The sequence below is a fragment of the Astyanax mexicanus genome, chromosome 9 (genome assembly GCF_023375975.1).
Source record: "Astyanax mexicanus isolate ESR-SI-001 chromosome 9, AstMex3_surface, whole genome shotgun sequence".
In the NCBI taxonomy this organism is placed as follows: Eukaryota; Metazoa; Chordata; class Actinopteri; order Characiformes; family Acestrorhamphidae; genus Astyanax; species Astyanax mexicanus.
In genome coordinates, this window is record NC_064416.1 from 8330560 (window position 1) to 8354654 (window position 24095).

At 38.7% G+C, this 24095-nt stretch overlaps 1 protein-coding gene across 1 annotated transcript in view; it reads right to left on the bottom strand.

Moving 5' to 3' along the window:
- The window catches only part of LOC103033205 (SH3 and multiple ankyrin repeat domains protein 2), a 230313-nt gene that overhangs the window by 131716 nt on the left and 74502 nt on the right, over positions 1-24095 (bottom strand). Inside the window, exons 3-7 of the mRNA XM_049483310.1 lie at positions 17082-17285; positions 16002-16073; positions 10845-10953; positions 4533-4684; positions 3452-3619 (exon numbers count right to left, since the gene is read on the bottom strand). Coding sequence (XP_049339267.1) covers positions 3452-3619; positions 4533-4684; positions 10845-10953; positions 16002-16073; positions 17082-17285 — 705 coding nt within the window. The remainder of the gene's footprint in view (positions 1-3451; positions 3620-4532; positions 4685-10844; positions 10954-16001; positions 16074-17081; positions 17286-24095) is intronic.

Genomic DNA, 24095 nt, shown 5'->3' on the forward strand with positions numbered 1-24095 from the left:
CACTCTGATAATGTTTTAATATTCTCAGTTTTGCATAAATCCAGTCAAAACTAATTCCATCTCTCTGCCTTCCTCCGAGTTACTGACTGCCCACCTGTCTGACCCGATACCGATGTTGGACCCTCAGGCTCTCGCGTCTCCTGTCCGGCCAGACTGATGGAAGTTTCTGAAGTCAGCTCTTCTCCACCACCACCACAGATCAGCTGCTCATCGACCATCTTACTCTCCACTACAGATTACATCCAAGCCATTAGTGGCGCTATTACACTCCTGAGTACATAAAACCTATATAGATGTATAAAAGACTTTTTAAATTTCTATTTAAAAGCCGTTTGACCAGTGGTAGGATGGTCCCCCCTTTAATGTGAGTCTTGGTCCTCCCAAGGTTTCTTCCTCCTCCTGCAGCTCTGAGGGAGTTTTTCCTTGCCTCCGCGCTCACTGGGGGTTCTGTATTCTGTATTTTCTATGTGTAATGTTTTGCCTGATTCTTTGTCCTGTAATCATGTTTCTGTAAAGCTGCTTTGTGCCAACACCTGTTGTAAAAAGCGCTATACAAATAAATTTGATTTGATTTGATTTGATTTGATCTCTATTAAGTTGAACTATTTCCTAAAAAAATAAGTTTTTTTTTTATAAAAATATAAAAATTAACTTAACATAAATATTTTTTTTATAAAAAATAAAATATGGTCTTTCTTGATTTTACTAAACATAAATACTTGTTTTTATAAAAAATATATAAAATAAAGAAAGTCTTTTTTGACCTGACATATTTAACACTGTAAAACTGAACATTGAACTTGTTGTTCTCTGCAGGGCAGCAAGGAGTGGTTTTATAAAACAGAACCGTGTATATGGTCTAGACCAGGGATCACATATTTGCAGACTGCGGTCCGGGTCCGGACCCAGACGTTGTCCAATACGGACCCATACCGGACCCAACTACTGAGAAGGATTTAATTCTGACAGTGTTCATTTAAAGCACCGGAACTTTTCTTGTCTTTACGGTATGTGCGCTCTGCGCCACAGTGAACTTCCAATCACGTGTGGAGTAAAATCTTTAAATGCTCTCCTCTGCCAATCAAATTTGTGGCAGACCTGGCTAGTGAATTGGGACGCGGCCGCAAAAAAAACGCCTTTATAAAGAGATAGGGAGCCCGAAAACGGGTGGAAACTAAAGACACGCCGAGCGCGAGAGAGAGAGACAGGGGAGAAAGCGAGACGCGTGTGATTGGGGAAGAGCTGAGGGGGAATGGGTAAGGGAGCGGTGTGTGTGTGTGTGTGTGTGTGTGTGGAGGAGATGAGGTGGAGAGAGAGAGAGAGAGAGTAACGCACAGTGACTTAAAAAAGTAACTTTAATCTGATTACTGGATTGGTAATAGTAACGCTCTAGATAACTCGTTACTGAAAAAAAGGGTCAGTAACGCGTTACTGACATCACTGGAAATGAGGACTTTCATTTTATATTTTGATAGAACACAATGACGTCGCAAATAATAAAGATGTGCAAAACATTTATTTTGTGCCTGAACACAGCAGCATTTTACCTGAGTGCAAAACAAATGTGAAAAACGACAAATGTGCACCTTTAAGCAATATGGCTAATTTGAAGTGCTGCTTCAATACGAATATATAACAAATAGTTACTATATTTACTGTTCATTTAATTTTTTTTGGAACAAAATCGAAACTGTAACGTGTTAAACTATTCAGCCACCACTAGGTGACAGTATAATGGCCTCATAAGAGGACAACAGGACCTTGTAGAGCAAAATTTAGTGTTGTAGTCTACACAACCCAAAATGTGATGTCCACACATGTGGACGCCAGGCTCTAGGAGGTTAAAACATTTTATGTTCCAATCACAATCTCTGAATATTCTTAATAATTAAGTGTCCACTGCTCTTAAAACATGTGTAATTGCATTAGTATGTTATTGTATCATCATTATATCAGTGAAATAAATTGTTCCTAAATTGACAATAATATAAATCAACACTGATGTACGGGGCGATATAAGTTTGAGAGACAGGTCTGGGATATAATACACTGTTCTCTGTAGCTGTACTAATGTGACTCAGCCACTAGATGTCAGTGTGAAATTGCTATAGACACTGACAGGCCTCTCCATTTATCAATCTGACAGTATTTCAGCTCTGCACTGAAACATATTCATCACCCGCACTCACACAGCACCGCACACATTCATCAGCACAGCCAGACCTGCCTCAGCAATAATACATATCTCAAATATTCATAACAGCCCAACAGCAGAGTGACGGACTGCTCACATTATGATACACAGAATGAAATTCTGTGAAAGCTCGTCTCATGTGTGAAGATATACTGTACACATGGACTCCATGCCATTATTGCTATAATAATAATAAACATGATATATATTTTTTGATATAACCACACAAAGAGCTCAAAATTATGCTTTGTCTTGAATATATACTGTAATACTGGTGAAAATAAACTGATCTGTAGGCTAAATGGGTGGAACTAAACTGCTCTCTATGATGAATAAATTGGAATAACTGATTGTTAGAAAAAATGTATTAATCTGTTTGGTGGGTGGAGCTAAACTGATCTGTAAACTGAATAAGTGGGGCTAAACTAATCTGTAGGCTAAATGGGTGGAGCTAAATTAGTCTGTAGGCTAAATAAGTGGAGCTAAACTGATCTGTAGGCTAAATGGGTGGAGCTAAATTGATCTGTAGGCTGAAAAAGTGGAGCTAAACTGATCTGTAGAATGAATAATTTGAAAAACTGATTTTTAGGATAAATGGATGGGGATTAATTGATCTGAAGGATAATTGGGTGGAGCTACACTGATCTGTAGGTTTAATGGGTGGAGCTACACTGATCTGTAGGCTGAATGGGTGGGGCTAAACTGCTGTAAACCGATCTGTAGGGTGAATGGGCGGAGCTAAACTGATCTGTAGGATAAAGGGGTGGAGCTAAACTGATCTATGGGATGAATAGATGGGACTAAACTGATCTGTAGGATAAAGGAGTGGAGCTAAACTGATCTATGGGATGAATAGATGGGACTAAACTGATCTGTAGGATGAATGTGTGAAGCTAAACTGATCTGTAGGGTAAAGGGGTGGAGCTAAACTGATCTATGAGATGAATGGGTGGGGCTAAATTGATCTGTAGGTTGAATATGTGGGTTAAACTTGATCTGTAGGATAAATGAATGTGGTTAAACTGATCTGTAGTATGAATCAATCTGTAGGCTGAATGGGTGGAGCTAAACTGCTAAACTGTATATTATCCGGTTTATATATAATGAAGATCATGCCATGAGCAGAGCAGACTGTGTGAAAATGCCAGGGGTCAGTTCTGACTCAGGATCAGATTGTAGGTCAGTGGAGAGAGCAGTCTCTCAGAGTGAGATCCGATGTTCTGTATGTGGGGTGAGGAGTTCAGGATCAGGGGTCACCTGGTGGACCTCGTGCCAGCCGTTCTCGTCCTGGCAGCAGACGGAGGCGTGCTCGTGCAGCAGGAGCTCGCAGCAGGCCGGGTCGCCCCCCACCATGGCTGTGTGGTACAGAGCGGTCAGGCCTCGGCTGTCCTTATAGTCTGGAGATGCACCCAACTCTAGCAGAGTCTATGAGACGTAACATAACACATACATTTCTCAGATAAATGGATTAAAATACACTGCTTTAATTTAATTAATAATAAGCAAGTTCATTTTCATTTAGAAACAACAATGCTAATGTTTTAACTCAGGAAGAGTACAGACATCAATATTTGGTGGAATAAACATAATTTCTAGATTTTTCTCCTGGCTTTCATGCATCTTGGTACACTCTCCACTAGTCTTTCACACTGCTTTTGGGTGAACTAATGCCTTATACACCTAGTGCAACAAGTCAAGCAGTTTAGTTTTGTTTGATGGCTTGTGATCATTCATCTTAAATTGCTTTGCTGCTTCAGGATCTGGATAACTTGCTGTAATAGAAGGAAGCAGGAATTCTGCTGTTTATCAGAAATTCCTGAAGGAGAATATCCGGCCATCTGTTCGTGACCTCAAGCTCAGGTGTACTTGGGTTCTGCAGCAGGACAATGACACAAAGCACACAAACAAGTCCACCTCTGAATGGCTTAAAACTAAATGAAGATTTTTGGAGTGGCCTAGTAAAAGTCTGATTGAGATGCTGTGTATGATCTTTAACAGGGGGTTTATGCTCGAAATCCCTTCAGTGTGTCTGAATTAAAACAATTCTGTAAAGAAGAGTGGAACAAAGTTCCTCCACAGAGATGGGAAAGGTTGCTGCCAAGAGTGACACAACCAAGTTTTTAGCTTTAGGAGGAAAACACTTTTTCCACACAGGGCTCGATTGGTTTGGATATATTTTAATATATAAAATTATAATTTTATATTTACCCAAGTAAAATTTTTCTGATATTAAAGTTTGTTAAAAAAAAGCAAAAATAAATGAAATCTGTAGGGGGCAAATACATTGTATATCATATATAACATACAAATGATAATAAGTATTTCTGTCTCTCTGTACCATCAGTGTGGTGCTGTTTTTGGATCGAGCTGCTTTGTGCAGAGCGGTCATGCCGTCTTTAGCTCTGAAGTCCAGATGAGCTCCTCCATTCTTCAACACTTTAATCATCTCCACTCCGTTCTCCAGATGAGCCGCAAAGGTCAGAGGGGTCTCTGCACAGAGCACACACAAACATACACACACATTGTTCTATTAGTACATGTATTTTACATATTAATATTACATTAATGAATATCACTATATGTGTACATGTGTGTGTGTAGAAAATTGTACTGTGTACCCTATGTATCCTATGTATTTAAATATGCAGCTACACTACCGTTCAAAAGTTTGGGGTCACATTGAAACGTCCTTATTTTTGAAGGAAAAGCACTGTACATTTCAATGAAGATAACTTTAAACTAGTCCTAACTTTAAACAAATACACTCTGTACATTGCTAATGTGGTAAATGACTATTCTAGCTGCAAATGTCTGGTTTTGGTGCAATATCTACATAGGTGTATAGAGGCCCATTTCCAGCAACTATCACTCCAGTGTTCTAATGGTACAATGTGTTTGCTCATTGTCTCAGAAGGCTAATTGATGATTAGAAAACCCTTGTGCAATCATGTTCACACACCTGAAAACAGTCTAGCTCATTACAGAAGCTACAAAACTGACCTTCATTTGAGCAGATTGAGTTTCTGGAGCATCACATTTGTGGGGTCAATTAAACGCTCAAAATGGCCAGAAAAAGAGAACTTTCATCTGAAACTCGACAGTCTATTCTTGTTCTTAGAAATGAAGGCTATTCCATGCGAGAAATTGCTAAGAAATTGAAGATTTCCTACAACGGTGTGTACTACTCCCTTCAGAGGACAGCACAAACAGGCTCTAACCAGAGTAGAAAAAGAAGTGGGAGGCCGCGTTGCACAACTAAGCAAGAAGATAAGTACATTAGAGTCTCTAGTTTGAGAAACAGACGCCTCACAGGTCCCCAACTGGCATCTTCATTAAATAGTACCCGCAAAACACCAGTGTCAACATCTACAGTGAAGAGGCGGCTGCGGGATTTTGGGCTTCAGGGCAGAGTGGCAAAGAAAAAGCCATATCTGAGACTGGCTAATAAAAGAAAAAGATTAAGATGGGCAAAAGAACACAGACATTGGACAGAGGAAGACTGGAAAAAAGTGTTGTGGACGGATGAATCCAAGTTTGAGGTGTTTGGATCACAAAGAAGAACGTTTGTGAGACGCAGAACAAATGAAAAGATGCTGGAAGAATGCCTGACGCCATCTGTTAAGCATGGTGGAGGTAATGTGATGGTCTGGGGTTGCTTTGGTGCTGGTAAGGTGGGAGATTTGTACAGGGTAAAAGGGATTCTGAATAAGGAAGGCTATCACTCCATTTTGCGACGCCATGCCATACCCAGTGGAAAGCGCCTGATCGGAGCCAATTTCGTCCTACAACAGGACAATGACCCTAAACACACCTCCAAATTGTGCAAGAACTATTTACAGCAGAAGCAGGCAGCTGGTATTCTATTGGTAATGGAGTGGCCAGCGCAGTCACCAGATCTGAACCCCATTGAGCTGTTGTGGGAGCAGCTTGACCGTATGGTACGCCAGAAGTGCCCATCCAACCAATCCAACTTGTGGGAGCTGCTTCTAGAAGCGTGGGGTGCAATTTCTCCAGCTTACCTCAACAAATTAACAGCTAGAATGCCAAAGGTGTGCAATGCTGTAATTGCTGCAAATGGAGGATTCTTTGATGAAAGCAAAGTTTGATGTAAAAACAATGTTATTTCAAATACAAATCATTATTTCTAACCTTGTCAATGTCTTGACTCTATTTTCTATTCATTTCACAACGTATGGTGGTGAATAAGTGTGACTTTTCATGGAAAACACAAAATTGTTTGAGAGACCCCAAACTTTTGAACGGTAGTGTACATTTATGTAAAAACTCCACTATTTATTTTACATGTATTATAGAGGGACTTTTGTGCAACATCATCACAGAGTTGTTTTGTCTTGTATTAAGAGATCACTTAAAAATTAAGAGTTTCTTCGATTTTACCAAATTAAAAACCTTTGGAATATAATCAAGAGGAAGATGGACGATCACAACCATCAAACCAAACTGAACTGCTTGAATTTTTGCACCAGGAGTAAAGGCATAAAGTTATCCAAAAGCAGTGTGTAAGAACATGCAAAGATGCATGAAAACTGTGATCAAATATTGATTTCTGAACTCTTAAAACTTGAATATGAACTATGAATATGAACTTGTTTTCTTTGCATTATTTGATGTCTGAAAGCTCTGGATCTTTTTTTGTTATTTTAGACATTTCTCATTTTCTGCAAATAAATGCTCTAAATGTCAATATTTTTATTTGTAATTTGGGAGAAATGTTGTCTGTAGTTTATAGAATAAAACAATAATGTTCATTTTACTAAAAACATAAACCTATAAATAGTCAAATTAGAGGAAGTGATTCAGAAACTGAAGTGGTATTTTATTTTTTTCCAGAGCTATGTTTTATGTTAACCTGAGAGTTATTTAGCTTTTTAGCATTGTGTCAATTTTGTGTGATAAATGGGCCAATAGAAATGCTCCACAATTATTTGGGGAAAAAAATATTTTCTCATCCTGTCTATTTAGAAATATAAGGTTTTGACATGTAATTAGATGTATGTATCAGCAACAATTAATGTACATCAGGAGGATTAAAGGAAAAACAATAGCACATGCTATGTTTACAGAACTCTGTAAAGTCTGTGTTTCTCAGTGGCACTCGCTCTCGTTCTCCGCTGGGACGGTTTAAGAGCGTTTTATCCACTCGTCTGTTGTCAGACGGCACTTTCATTTGTTTCTGTCAGATTATATTGATTTCAGCTAACTGGCTGAGCTGTGAGTGGGCAGAGACAGACAATTATCTCTGAATATGGAGAATATCCCTCACTCTGTAAATAACCTGTTATTACAGAGCTGTTAGCTGAAGAACATCCTCAGAACGCCGCTCTGCCATTTACTCTGTAATGAATGAACAGGTAAATCACACACTCCACAGCTCTTAACTCCGGAAATTGAGAGAGTGAGAGTGTGTGTGTGTCAACAAGAATGAATGGAGTGAGCTGAGTGAGTGCGGATGCCGTTAGCACTCTCAGGATTAAACTGCAGGGCAGATTTTTCACCTTTTAGAAACAATTAGCTGTTTTAAAAAAAAAATAGTGTGTTTATTTTGGGGCTGTGTATTGGCAAGAACTTGGTAATACGATACATATCATGATACAGAGCTTTCAGTTCAATATATAATGCTAATTATACCACTGTTAATTCCAACCCTGCGATGTGATTGGCTGGGAGGCGGTTTATGAGTGCTGTTATCAGCCGGTAATGCACTTTAACCGAAGCTCTCCGTGTATTACTCCACCTCATACAAGTAACCTAGCAGCGATGCAGCGCTTACAAGCCAAATACAAACCAAATGCGCTGTCATTAAACAACCCTGGGAGCCGCTGTATCCCAAAGACACAGTAAATGTAGAAATGCCATGTCTCCAATAGGTGGTGCAGACAAAGACACGATCCCGCAAATAAATAAATAACCCCAGCGATTCAAAAATTAAAACACATATTATTACACACATTATCAGCCTCCAATATCAGGTTAAAAGTTGTTATTATTAAAATAAAAGCTTAATTGTTTATAATTTCCAGTTAATATGGGATATATAAAGCTGAACTCTTGTAATTCTGCAGGTCTCGCCGCTGGGGGGTGCCGAAATAAACAAAACTTAAATTCTTAAAAAAACAAACAAACATTTTTTTCAGTCTAACGAGCGCTGGACTATAATCCGCGTCTTTGTCTGCGCCACCTATTGGAGACATGGCATTTCTGCACTGTGTCTATGGGACCTAGAGCCTCTCAGTGGTGTATAATGGTTTGTATTTGGCTTGTAAGCGCTGCATCATTGCTAGGTTACCTATATATGTGAGTAATACATGGAGCTCTTCGGTTACAGTGCATTACCCGCTGATAATGTCACTCATAAAACGCCTCTTAGCCAATCACATTGACACATGGTCGGAACTAACTGTGGTATAATACATGTTATAGCACTCCCTCTTGTGTATTTTTGTTTAAGTATTAAATACTGTAAATAAGGTGGTACAGTGTTTGAAACTGCACTTGAGGATACTTTCAAAATACTTGGTACACATATCATGACAAAATGTATTAATACGTATAAATAATATTTTATATTTTAACAATGAACTTTTATTAACTATTAAGCAGGAATATATTGCTACAGCTGTACAATACAGTCTGCATGTTGCCTACATAGAATTCAAGCTGGCTACAGTGTTTAATGATGAGTAGTAGAGATTATTATGTATATATTTACTTACAGCTGTATAAATGAGCCCATTAGCAGCCCTGGCTCTGGCTAATCAGCTAATGAGTTCATTTACACAGCATTACATGGAACAGGAGAACCTGTCGATATTAAAGCCCTCTCTAACACCATTCTAACATTATATATTATCTTGCCACACACACACACACACACACTTTCTATAAAGCTCCAATACTGTAGCTGCTGTACTGTAGAGAAATCAATGTGATCGACTGTGTTAAAGGGCAGACGGGGCTGAAATAGAGCTTGTCTGTGATTGATGAAAGAAACTAAATCCTAACAGCCAGAAGAACCATAAACCAGGTTTAGCTAAGAAAAAGTATCATTGATGGCTTACAAACAGCCCAATATCTACCTTATATTATATACACAGTAGCAGTCAAAAGTTTGGACACACCACTTCTCATTCAATGTGCTTTCTTTCTTTTTATTATTTTTACATTGTGAATTTAATATTGAAGACTATATTAAATCTATACAGGAAAAAGTATTAAACAAACCAGAATATGTTTTATACTTTAGGTTCTTCTAAGTAGCTACATTTATCTTCGAGGACAGATCTTCGCATTCTTGGTGAGATTTTAATCTCAGTGTCTTCATGAGGAAGAGTCACCTGGAATAGTTTTCTCAGTGTCTTAAAGGAAGGAGTTCCTGGAGGTGCTGAACAATAGTTGCTACTTTTCCTTCACGCTGTGAAGCTCCAGCTCATCCCAATTAAATCACCTCAAATCTCCATCTCAGTTCATCAGATTTAGATCAGGGGATTAATGTGGAGGACAAACACTTTTACTGTTTACTACGTCATTTCATATGTGTCCCTTAATTGTTTCCATGTATTTATTATTAATCTACAATTTTTTACACTGGATTTTGTACCATTTCAGATTATTCCGGTTATTGACAGGAACTAAAGAGCCTAAAGGTCTCCTTCTGCTAAAATCCACTTTTTTTTGTTCTTTGTGAAATACTATAGGTCTCTCTGAGTTATATATGATGCTGCATATGAAACTGTTTCTCAGCCTCCACTGACGGCAGTAGCTAGTAAAAGAAAATCCTCAGAAATACGAGTTGATCAGGAAAAGCTCTGAAGTCTACGTGAACCAGTGACTACATGACCTCGCCCACCTCAGCTTAGGACCGCCCACAGGCAACTCTGAACCCAGGCTACAACATTAGAAGCTATATCTAAAGAGGAGCTAACAGCTTCTGTTTACAGAGCTAGTTAATGTTAGCTATCTTGTGTAAGTAACTGTAGGTTTAAATCGGATCTCCGGTTGATTACGTGTTTTACAAAGGCCTTAAATATACACTAGGGAAGCACGGTTTGACAAAGCAGCACAATTAGACAAATTTTATGATACAGAGCGAACTCTGGGTCTTTGACGTGGTGAAACTGCCCAAGCACCGAATCACCAAAACCAGGGTCGTGGCGGGCAGTCTCTGTCCACATTGCGGCATTGATAACATTTCTCAGTTTAAGGTATAACTCTACCTAGCACTCAGTGCTTTATCTTTGTAACTAAGGCTGAATCTCTGAAAACAATCTGTCCTTTGAGTTTTAGAGCTGTAATATTGACTGTTGGGGAAGACTCTCTGCTACACTGCTGTTAGCCAATCAGAGGGGATATATTTGCATGTGTGAATATTCATGATCTTTCTTTGGAGACCTCTAATTCAGTTATCTAAGGCAGGGCTTTACAGAAACACCTGAGTACTTTTTTTTCACAAAAAAAAAACAGCTCACATGGCATTTATTCATACTAGAGACCAAAACTACACATTTTAAAATGAATGAAAAAACAATTGGAATGAGACCTTTAAATGCCAAAATAAAGGGGAAAAATAGGGGTGTTCTAAAACTTTTGTCCTGCATTGTGTGTGTGTGTGTGTGTGTGTTTTCCACCATACCTCCCGTGTCTGGATCTTGGTAGTTGGGGTCCAGCCCTCGGTCCAACATTTTGGAGACCTTCTCTACCTGCTGATTTTGGATGTAATCCATGAACTTCCTCAAATTGGCCTAATGAAGAAAGAGTGAGAGAGATAGCAAAATAAAGAAAGAAAAAGAGAGAGAGAGAGAGAGAGAGAGAGAGAGCATGAGGGAGGGAGAGAGAGAGAGAGAGAGAGAGAGAGAGAGAGCAAGAAAGAAAGAGAGAGTGTTAAAAATCACATTGTTAAAAGAAAACATCAAACCATCATCCGACAAAACAATACAGAGAGAAAAAACTTCTGTCTATAGCAAAATTAAAAAACTGTGTATGTGTGTGTGAGAGAGAGAGAGAGAGAGAGAAAGAGAGATTGGGAGAAAGAAAGAGAAAGAGCAAGAGAGAGAGAGGGAGAGAGAGAAAGACAGGGGGAGAGAGAGAGAGAGAAAGAGAAGAGAGAGCAAGAAAGAAAGAAAGAGAGAGAGTGTTAAAAATCACATTGTTAAAAGAAAACATCAAACCATCATCCGACAAAACAATAGAGAGAGAGAGAGAGAGAAAGAGAGAGAGAGAGACAGGGATTGAGAGATTGAGAGAAAGAGAGATTAGGAGAAAGAGAGAGAAAGAGCAAGAGAGGGAGAGGGAGAGAGAGAGAAATAGGGTGGTGAGAAACCAGAGACCCACCCTGCTTATATAACTATATACATTATTACATAAACTATATGTACAGTAATTTATTACTCTTTTTCACATGTTGTACTGTATTTATTATCCTTCACCTTTTGTCACAATTTGATGATTATTTTTGTATTTGTTGAATTTTTTGCTCTGGCAACAGTTGTTATTTGCAATTCAAGCAAATAAAGCTATTTGAATTTGAAAAAAAAAATGAAAGAGAAAGAGAAGATACAGAGGGAGAGAGGGGAAGAGAGAGAGAGAAAGAGACATGTAGAACATGAGTGTAACTGCAGTGAGAGATGGACGGTTTCTGTGTGTTTTCAGGACAGTTATAAATAGGTAACAGAGCAGCTCCCTGAACACGAGCACAAAAGAGGAGTGAGGAAGAGGAGAAGAAACAGATGAAGGTCAGAAGAGTGTGTGAGAGAGAGAAAAGAGGTGTGGAAGTATCACCATAGTGACCACAGACCAGTGGGCAAACAGTTCATACATCTGCAGACACATAGATCAGTCAGTTAATCAATAAATCAATAGATATTTTAAGATCACCTTCTCAAAAAAAACAAAAACAAACCAAAAACCTTCAGGAGTCTTGCCTCAACCCGTTCATTACAACTGCAATACTCTTTATAGGTGTGAAGTAATGGAAGTACAAATAGTTACTTATCTTACTTAAGTAGAAATGTTGGTTATCTATACTTTACTGGAGTAATTATTATTTTCAGACAACTTTTTACTTTTACTTCTTATCTTTTCACACAATTATCTGAACTTTCTACTCCTTACATTTTAAAAACAGCCTCTTTACTCCTATTTCATTTCAGCTTGTTTTAATTCCGGCTTCTCGTCATTTGATAAAACCCCTATCCAGATAAATCTCTCCATCCAGATAGAGAGAATCTGATTGTGATTGGATGTAGAGAACTATAAACATATATCATTCCGACTCCCTATTGGTTTAAACTGTGATCCATCAAACCTGCACACCCCCCCCCCCCCACACACACTCCAGCAAGAACATAGCAGACATATGTAGCCTAGTATGAAGATGATCCGTGCAGAGACTCAAGAGACAAACTCCAGTTACATTCTACTAAAATACATTAATTTACAATCAGCATATATGCAGCTGAAACAGGGAACAGCCTAGTGCACCCCAAATTATATTATCAACATTAACACTTTAATATAACATTATAGTCATTTTGAAAAATGAGTTTTGGGGGGGGGGCTCTCTCTCTCTCTCTCTCTCTCTCTCTCTCTCTATATATATATATATATATATATATATATATTTGCATACATTTTGAAATAACAAAAAAGATGAAGAGCTTTCCGGCCTCAAATAATGCAAAGAAAACAAGTTCGTATTCATAAAGTTTTCATAAAGAGTTCAGAAATCGATATTTAGTGGAATAACCCTGGTTTTTAATCACAGTTTTCATGCATCTTGGCATCATGTTCTCCTCCACCAGTCTTACACACTGCTTTTGGATAACTTTATGCCTTATACTCCTGGTGCAAATATTTAAGCAGTTCAGTTTGGTTTGATGGTTTGTGATCACCCTTCTTCCTCTTGATTATATTCTAGAGGTTTTTAATTTGGTCAAATGAAAGAAACTCATCATTTTTAAGTGCTCTCTTATTTTTACCAGGGCTGTATAAATGTAACACTAGGAAGGTGGTTTTAAAGTTTTGGTTGTTTTAAAAAAAGTTTTTTATATTTAGTGAGAGAGAGTCTCCAGGAGTCCACACCTCTGCTACGGACTCCACAGGAAAGGCATTTTAAATTCAGCTGGATGTTTCCCATAAAAGAGCTGAGAAGTTAAAGAGAGAGGGAGATCAGACACTGCCGGATGTGTGTGTGGAGTGTGTGTGTGGAGTGTGTGTGTGTGGAGAGTGTGTGGAGATAAAGTGAGTTAAAGAGAAAAAGTCACCTCCTCAATAATTTACACAGCAATCTAAACCCTGCTGCTCACACAACCCCGATGACCCAACACCCTAATGACCCACTGGGCAAACAGCCTGAGACAGAACACACACTCTTGTCTGCATACACTCCTGGACCAAACACTTCCGCTTCCGGATTCCCTTTTCTAAGTTTAATTGTGGTGCACCGAGTGGTCCAGCGAACCAGCGATCTCCTGATCATAGTGGCAGTGCTTTAGATCGCTGGTTCGAATCCTGGTCATACATCTTGCCAACAGCTGCCGGAGCCCTGAGAGAGCACAATTGACCCTGCTCTCTCTGGGTGGGTAGATGGTGCTCTTTCCCCTCATCACTCCTAGGGTGATGTCGATCAGCACAAGGCTGCGTCTGTGAGCTGATGCATCAAAACCGAGTCGCTGCACTTTCCTCCGAGTGCGCTGTGATGCTACTCGACAATGCTGCATCAGCAGCAATTCAAAAAGAGGCGGAGTCTGACTTCACATGTATCGGAGGAGGCATGTGTTGGTCTTTACCTCATTGTGTTGTGGCATCACTAGTGATGGAGGATTTACAGCTGACTAGCAGTTGAATGGGTTGGACAATCAGCCTAGCTAAATTGGGGAGAAAAATGGCAGAAAAATAGAGAAGCAATGGAGCTGTGTTCTCTGGAATGATGAGTTCCATCCAGTACTTCTGGAATAAGTTGGTGTGGGGATGAGTTGGTGTGGTGATCTCACTAATGCTCTTCTTGTTGAATGCAATCAAATTCTGTCAGCGATTATCCAATATCTAGTAGATATATAGCTAAAGTAGCAGAGACAGTTACTTAAAAAAACAGATCAAGGGCCCTATCTTAAATGTGAAATGCACATTGCAATGCTCATTGCTATCTTACACCCGACCAACAATATATTTTCATGCCTTACACCTGCATGATTAAAATAGCAACGGTGTTTGTGAATATATCTACACTGATGTTGTCTGAGGTGGTCTGAAAATGAGGTGTATTCATGTAAATTGCACTGTGTATTGCTATCTTGGCAAAGGAAAAAACAGGTGCACCACTGACTGATTACAACCAGGACAGATGTCTAGGTTTTAACAGTCACACGTTCATTGCTGTCTTGGCAAAACAAGTACACACATACAAGCGCATGCAGCAGTGCACAAACCCAACTTTTACATCAACAAATGTATTTTAGAATACTAATTAAAATAATATTGCCGTTCCTTTAAATGCGCAGAAACTTTGCGACAATTAAACAGCGATCTGCCAAAGTCAGAGAGCAAAAGGAATGGCAAGTGATAAGGCTGATCTGTACTACAGGTCTTACACAGGAGTGTGCAGCTACATCTTGCTTGTCTTTACTGCTGTAATTGTGAAAACACACACACACACACACAAACACACACACAATTTCAACTCTATTCCATGTCAGTCCTAATAACAATTTTAGTGCCTGTGTATAATCTGATCATTACTGCAAGCAAGGGCAGAAGGACAGGCAGACACACACACACACACAAAATACACACAAAGATAATAAGCTACATAAAACATAAACAAAGAGATGTCTTTCAATAAACAATTTAGAGTGCAATGAAACCTACTAATAAAAAATCAATAAACAAACAAAATGATTTAATGAGAAAGTATGATTGGGTGTGTGTGCCTGTGTGTATGTGTGGGTGTGCACAAGTCTTTCTCTCTCAGTGGGCCCTATTTTTTGCTATCTAGAAGCGAGCCGTCAACCGTGCCACTTGATTTAGGGCGTGACAGTATGTCTTTGCTATCAAAACGACAGGAAAAGTACACCTTGCACGGCTCAAAATGAGCAAAAGGCATGAACTAATTCTCTTAATTAGATGTTCATTGCTTTCTCTCTCCTGTTAGCAGACCATAGATAAATCTCATGATTATTACACAATATCGCAGCATCTGACAGGAAAGACAAATCAAAAAGAAGATCTAATTATCTCTGTAGTTTATCCTAGACAACAAAAAGATCAGATGGAAAGACAAAGAAGACCTTAACACCAATCTCTTGCTGCTTAAATGTGTCTCCTGAGATAAAGAGCTCAGTAATCTCACATGTCTCTAACATCCAGCACTCATTTGACTTAAAAATATTTATTATTAATTTTTTTTTTTAAGAATTACAGTTTTATTTACTTAGCGTAGCTTTTCAGGCCCAACCATACATGAGACCTGCTGAACTGAATGAAACATGGCGACACCCATGTTCCTTACTAGTGTCGCATAATGCACTATATAATCTATATAAACCGTATGTATGAAAAAAGACTAGAAAATAGACGCTTATTTATAATGCACATTCAAATCTGGTGCCTTATAGTGTGACAAATATGGGATCTCATTTTATGAGCAATTTTAGTATTAATAACATCTGTGACAAAGTTGATCTTTAAATGAAACCTAAGCGAGAATCCCAATGCATCTCCAGAGACATAAAAGATCAACATATTTTAGCAAAATCATTTTTCCTATACGTTTTCCTTTTCTTTGCAGACCCACCTTTGTGTGTAATTTGGCAATCTGCTTTTCATCCACATTGGGCTGCTTGTAGACTCTGCTTTTGTACCGAAACTGTAACAAAAACACAATAAATATCAACAAGTTATTATTTATTCTCCTTCCAAAAAAAAAAAAAAATAAAACAGGTAATGGTATGCACAGATTTATACATTCTATTTCCATTTAAACATCAACAGTAGTAAAATCAGTAGCATCACACAGGTTATTTCCACCTCTGTTTTTCACTGTAAATCATTTTTACACATGGCACTGTCTGGCAATTTCTATCTGTAGACATGTTTTCATGTGTTTGTTTGTGCAAAAAAAACTGTATAATACTCTGTTATCCACTGATATCTAGTGCTAACAGTGAAGCGCTGGGACAATGCTAATAGTTCTAAAGAAGAAAAGATTTCGAAGTAAATTACTATCTAAACCTAGGGGTTGGCATTTAAGTTTGGCTGGAGGCCAGATATTTTTCAAAGTGGCGGGCCACAAAAAAAAAAAATCTGTTTTGGAAAATTAAGTGTAATGGGATGGAGTGCTACAGACTAGTAGCTCTCCAGCCCAGAGGGTTGTTGAACCCAATTATAGGGAGCCCAACAATGGGTGGAAAAACGAGAATGGGCAGAAATCTAAAGTCATGCCGAGCGTGACAGAGGGACGGGGTAGGAATGTAAACAAAATTTCGCCAGAGAAGCATTTTATTATTATTATTTTTTTCATTAAAGTTCAAATAACCTCACAAGCCAGAGGTTTCATGCTTGATTGCCACATCTGGCCCGTGGGCCGCCTATTGCCGACCTCTGGTCTAAACAGTTGTAGTAAACTCAATAAATCTTGGTAAATGTTTTTTGGAATAATTAAAAAAATGTATAAACTAGTCTGAATGTTTAATTGGAACACTGTTAACTCGGCTATTGCATTATTCCCAACTGAGATATCCCAATTAAATGGAATGTTGAGATTCCACAGTGTTAACTGGTGGGATATAAGCTTTAATATCTTTCTACTTTATACTGTATGTAAATTGTTACAGTAGCCCCTTAGCTCTACAGAAACAAACAGGCCGCTGCTCACCTCCAGTGATGGGACTCCTTTACTAATAGACTGTGGATATTCCCGCAGGAGTCTTTCCTCATCCAGAAACTTCCCATCGCGGCCGTTACTGGCGGGCTGGAAGAGTCCGTAGTTCAGGACGTCCTTCAGGCTCTGGCTCAGTGTGCACAGGATCCTCTGCTTGGCCACCCAAACCGTGGCGTCCGGATTAAACCGCATACATTTCTGATGGAACGATAGAAAAATGAGTGAGGATTTAACAAATGATTAACTTCCTACCAAATCAACTTCCAGCATGGAAACTACCTCGTCTTGTTCTTTCTCTCACTGGCCACTTTACTAGAAACACCTACCTACCAACCTTGTGCTTCCACTCACTGTGGCCACTTTATTAGAAACACCTACCTACCAACCTTGTGCTTCCACTAACTGTGACCACTTTATTAGAAACACAATTTATTTGGAAAGGAATGCTACGACAGATTATTTGACAGCTTCTGATAAACTGTCTGGGCAGTGTGTGTGTGTGTGTGTGTGTGTGTGATTGTTGGAGTTGGACTCTGGTTCTGGCGGGCCTGAATGAAAGTGTGTTAATGGAGGAGGAACCTTAACAGCCGAGGAAATGCCAGGCATCTGCTCAGACTGACCAGCCTTCTGCTGCCTACAACACACACACACACACACACACAGACACAGCCTGCCAGCAACAAGATTAAAGCTTCACCCAACACACACACACCACACTTACACACACATATATCAGTGCCAAATGCTCTGCTATCATCAGCTGTGCAGCAATAACATCCAGAATGTCAGTGTCCGCAGCTCCTAATCCTGTATTATTTGGCGTAGCCGGGTGGCAGGCTGAGTGACGGGTGTCTGTAATCCGGCTCTTTACAGAATTATTGGTACAGTGTGTGCTTTTACTGCCTCTGCTTAACAGCATTAACTATATAAACAAAGAGAGGATTAATAATAATTATAAGTGGTTGGTTGATTTTGTGCTGTGAGGTGCATTGTTAAATAATAGGTTATTGTTTAGTCTCTGTTCTATTCACTGTGAATACTGACTCACTGATACATCCTGCTTTACCTGCACCACTGAGTGGCCAGTATATATAAGACACCTATGAGTGTAGGTGTTTCTAATAAAGTGGCCAGTGAGTGGAAGCACAACATTGGTACGTGTTTCTAATAAAGTGGTCAGTATATATAGGTGTTTCTAATAAAGTGGCCAGTGAGTGGCAGCACAAGGTTGATAGGTGTTTCTAATAAAGTGGCCAGTGAGTGGAAGCACAAGTCTGGTTGGTAGGTGTTTCTAATAAAGTGGCCACAGTGAGTGGGAGCACAAGGTTAGTAGGTAGGTGTTTCTAATAAAGTGGCCAGTGAGTGGAAGCACAAGATTGGAAGGTATAGGTGTTTCTAATAAAGTGGCCAGTGCGTTTAGGTGTTTCTAATAAAGTGGCCAGTAGGTACAGGTGTTTCTAATAAAGTGGCCAATTAAAAGATGTACAAAGAAGGTGTTTCTAATAAAGTGGCCAGTGAGTTTGAAGGAGAAACCACATAGACTATATACAGTAGTGTTTTGTAGTGTTTGTTCTGTTGTAGGCCTAATTTAATGATTTTACAGTGTTGCTGTGTGTGCATACTATAATGTTTCGCCCCAGGAAATGTGTGTGTTTATGTGTGTGTGTGTGTGTGTGTGTGTGTGTGCATGAGTGATGGATCCGCTACATATGTTCATATCTGTAGGACACATTAGCTCACGTGGATGCTTTTACACGCATGGCTGAACACTGTGTGGGACTGTGTGTACCCATATGGAAGCTGGCATTCTCCAATGAACGTCGCCTCGCTTTGCCAAACATTCACACAAAGCAATCCAGACTGTTCTCATACAGAGTTCCCCAATGGTGGAACAAACTACCTTCCACTACCAGATCAGGAGAATCTCTCGCTATCTTTAAGAAACTCCTGAAGACAGAGCTCTTTAAAGAGCACTTACTCTCCTAACACCTCTAACAAACTACCTTCCACTACCAGATCAGGAGAATCTCTCACTATCTTTAATAAACTCCTGAAGACAGAGCTCTTTAAAGAGCACTTACTCTCTTAACACCTCTAACTAACTACCTTCTACTACCAGATCAGGAGAATCTCTCACTATCTTTAATAAACTCCTGAAGACAGAGCTCTTTAAAGAGCACTTACTCTCTTAACACCTCTAACACACTAACTACTTCTAACCCCATTTCCTTCTTCACCTCCTTCACTCCTCTATCCTATTATTCCCCTTTGACCTCCTTTTATCCCTATCCAAAGTTGTTTTTACCTTTAAACTTATTTTACATTGTACTTGACTATTGTAAGTCGCTTTGGACAAAAGCGTCTGCCAAATGTAATGTAATGTAATGTAATGAATACTGTGTTATCTATTCAATAATTCAGGTTATGCACTCGTTTATTAAACGCCTGGATGTCCCTCGCTTCCTTTAAACGCATGCGGTTTCTTGTATGAATTCAACAGCCTGTGTTTATGCGCTTTGTAATCAGTTTTACCATATGAAGGACCCATATCAGAGTAAAACACACTGTTTAGCTCATATTTTATATTATTTTTATGCAGTATGTCTCAAAATAGTACTAAAACAGAATAAAGCTCCAAACACAGCCTCTTTATGAATGTATGACATGCCAAAAGTCATGGGACAGCAATATGTTACTGGATGCAAACTGTTACCTCAGGAGAGCTTAGGAATGCAGAATACACAACTGTATAAGTTGTGAGGTGTTATCTTGTGAGTAAGATTGACAAGACAAGATGATCTGAATAACACAATGCAACATTTCAATCATTTTTTGTTCACGGGTTCTAATTGTTATATTTCCACTGCCCACATATAAACCTGATAAAAAACACCAACATCCCTCAAAAGCTTTGATTTTGTGACAATGGTCTATGCTAATTTGTATTTATTCAGATAAAACACTGAATTTTAACTTTGTGCTTATGCTTTCGCTGTGTGCAATTATTATGAAACTTAATCAGTTCTGCCTATAACAGTTCCTAAATTAGTAGATTTTCTGAATTTACAACTGTACTGTACTTTCTCAGAATAGGACAGTTCTTTATGCGATTGTGTGCACATGTATCCATGCTGTGCACTAAGAATTGATGTTAAATATATTTACATTAGTAGCACACTTCTAGTATACTTCGTTGGGTATAAAATATATTTTAATATACTGTACTACAATTTTTAGCTTGCTACAAATTTACTTTTAATTTTATAAATGTAGTAATTGAATTAACTTTCTAAAAAGTAACACTATACTTGAAATGAACAGTGAAATACTGTAACAGTTGTTTTTAACACGCTTTGCTAAAAATTACATTTAACTAAAAGTGTACTTCACAGTACCTATTTATTTAAAATACACTATATTGCACTTTTTAAAAAGTATGATCAAAGTTATTATTAATGTACTTTTAATATATTTTAGGTTAGTATATAAATCTGTTTTCAGCATACTTAGACATTTCTCAATATGTTTTAAGTACAATTAAATAGATTTTTTTTTCACCAGGAAAGCACTAACATTATGGAAACGTTGTAAGAAAAAGTTACAAAACTAAAAAGTAAAACATAATAATATGTTCTTTAAGAACACCCAGAAAACCTACACGTATTAAGTGAGTTGACTGTAACATTCAGAAGACGTTCTACTAACTAAAAATCTTAGCTAAGACACAATACTTATCCCACGTCCTCAGGGCTGAACAGGACAGCCGCTACTTGAGCACTGCTGTTATGGAGAGCCAAATCCAGCGCTGGCTACAGGGAGAAGAAGCCACAGAAGAACCATGGCTGCCAGCCACTCATCAGGCCACCTGCTCACACTCACCCAGCACAGCGGTGTGGCTGCAGACACCCCCAGCCAGACGCAAGAGTGTGAGCAAGTCTAACCAAGACTTTCTCTCTATATGAATGTACTTTCTCTCTTTTCTTGGGTCTCCTCTGGACCCCCAAGCTGACCGGCTACCTCGGAGACAACCTGCCCCGACCTGTATCTACTGACCCACAGGATAGAGACCTCAGTATTCCCCCAGGTTTTACCCCCTGACTGTACAGACCAGCCTCACTCACCAGCTTTAGAGTCTTTTTGCTTTTAAACTTATGTGTAAAGCTTAATAAAGCCACCCCTTGAGGTTTCTTTGTTCACATTTTAAACAGAGAATTAAAAATTAAACAGATTATCTTTTTGTTATCAAATAAGAGAAATATAAATAGTATTAATTAGGCTAAGCACATGAATAATAGATAAATAAGACAGGAAACATAGTACAAAAACTAGTCAAGATATAGCTGCGCATATCACAAAATAAATTAAATTTAAAAAAATAAATAAAAGCTGAAATACACCAAAATCACATGTTTTTAAATGTTTTATATTATTCTTTTAGTATTCTTGTTTATTGATGTCTGCTTTTAGTACACTACAGAAAAAAGTGTTCTGTATCATTTTGGACAAATCATATTGGACTTTAGATCAACAGAGAATTCTTTTTTGGATGTTTGAATCTATATAGAACGGGTTTTTCTAATGTTAGTAAAGTATCAAACTACAAGAATGTTTTATTTTATATGCCTTAACTGCTTACTTGCTATATACAAGTACACATTTATGCATTTGAGTCATAATGTTATTATATAATGATATATGCATATAGTAGTATCTCAAAAATAAAATATAATTGAAAAGTTACTTTATTTTAGTATTTCAGTTGTAAATGTGAAACTCATATACTATATAAATGTATTAAACACAGAGTGATCTAATTTAAGCGTTTATTTCCTTTATTGTTGATGATTATGCCAATACAGCCAATGAAAACCCAAAAATCACTGTTTTAGAAAAGTGTGGGCAGTGTGCCAAGTCCTGCTGGAAAATGAAATCCACATCTCCATAAAAGTTGTCAGCAGAGGGAAGCATGAAGAGCTGTAAGATTTTGTGGGAAAACAAAACTGCACTGACTTTAGACTTGATAATAAAACACAGTGGATCAACACCAGCAGATGACATGTCTCTCCAAACCATCACTGATCATCAGTAATCTCTCAGGTTTGGAGAGACATGTCATCTGCTGGTGTTGATCCACTGTGTTTTATTATATCAAGTCTAAAGTCAGTGCAGTTTTGTTTTCCCATAAAAAACTTACAGCACTTCATTCTTCCCTCTGCTGACAACTTTTATGGAGATGTGCATTTCATTTTCCAGCAGGACTTGGCACACTGCCCACACTGCCCAAAGTACCAATTGGTCTTACATAATATTCTAATTAATAAGGAAACACCTATGGAATAGTAAACAGTAAAAAAAGTGTTTGTCCTCCACATTAATCACCTGATCTAAACCTGATGAATTAAGATTGATGATTTAGGGTGGTTTGGGATGAGCTGGAGCCTCACAGCCTGAAGGAAAAGCAGCAGCTATTGTTTAGCACCTCTAAATAAGTATAGATTTATCATTATTGTTTGTAATCCATATTGTGAGAGCAACAACTCAGCATATAACACTTTCATAACTGCATGCTGTTATCAGTTATAATTTCATGACTCTGTTGTTGTGTGATGGAAGTCTGAATCAGAAGAATCAGAAGAGGCCTGAACATTTGGCTGATCTGAACACATCATCAGAGAGCTAATAATAGCGCTGGCTGTGTCCCAAACCTCTCTCCTGTCTCCTCATCTCCTCGCTTTGTTGTCTTTCTCAAAGTTCAGCAGGAAACCAGAAGAAACGAGAGGAAGCAGATCAACAACATTCACATATTTAGAGAAACAGCCACTTAATTACAAACACATATCTTGTGCTTCCACTCACTGTGGCCACTTTATTAGAAACACCTACCTACCAACATTGTGCTCCACTCACTGTGGCCACTTTATTGGAAACACCTACCTACCAACCTTGTGCTTCCACTCACTGTGGCCACTTTATTGGAAACACCTACCTACCAACCTTGTGCTTCCACTCACTGTGGCCACTTTATTAGAAACACCTACCTACCAACATTGTGCTCCACTCACTGTGGCCACTTTATTAGAAACACCCACCTACCAACTTTGTGCTTCCACTCACTGTGGCCACTTTATTAGAAACACCTACCTACCAACATTGTGCTCCACTCACTGTGGCCACTTTATTGGAAACACCTACCTACCAACCTTGTGCTTCCACTCACTGTGGCCACTTTATTGGAAACACCTACCTACCAACCTTGTGCTTCCACTCACCGTGGCCACTTTATTAGAAACACCTACCTACAAACCTTGTGCTTTCACTCATTGTGGCCACTTTATTAGAAACACCTATAGACCAACATTGTGCTTCCACTCACTGTGGCCACTTTATTAGAAACACCCATCTACTAACCTTGTGCTTCTACTAACTGTGGCCATTTTATTAGAAACACCTACCTACTAACCTTGTGCTTACAGTTACTGTGGCCACTTTATTAGAAACACCCATCTACCAACTTTATGCTTCCACTCACTGTGGCCACTTTATTAGAAACACCTACTAAAGTATTGCTTCTACTCACTGTGGCCACTTTATTAGAAACACCTACTAAAGTATTGCTTCTACTCACTGTGGCCACTTTATTAGAAACACCTATAGACCAACCTTGTGCTTCCACTCACTGTGGCCACTTTATTAGAAACACCTACCTACCAACCTTGTACTTACATTTACTGTGGCCACTTTACTAGAAACACCTACCTACCAACATTGTGCTTCCACTCACTGTGGCCACTTTATTAGAAACACCCACATACTAACCTTGTGCTTCCACTCACTGTGGCCACTTTATTAGAAACACCTACCTACCAATCTTGTGCTTCCACTCACTGTGGCCACTTTATTAGAAACCCCTCATTTAAGGATTGACTGCACACATGATATGAATATTATTTTTGATCTGTGGATTGATATCAGTGGAGGTGATTCACCGTCATTAAATTATGGCTGAAT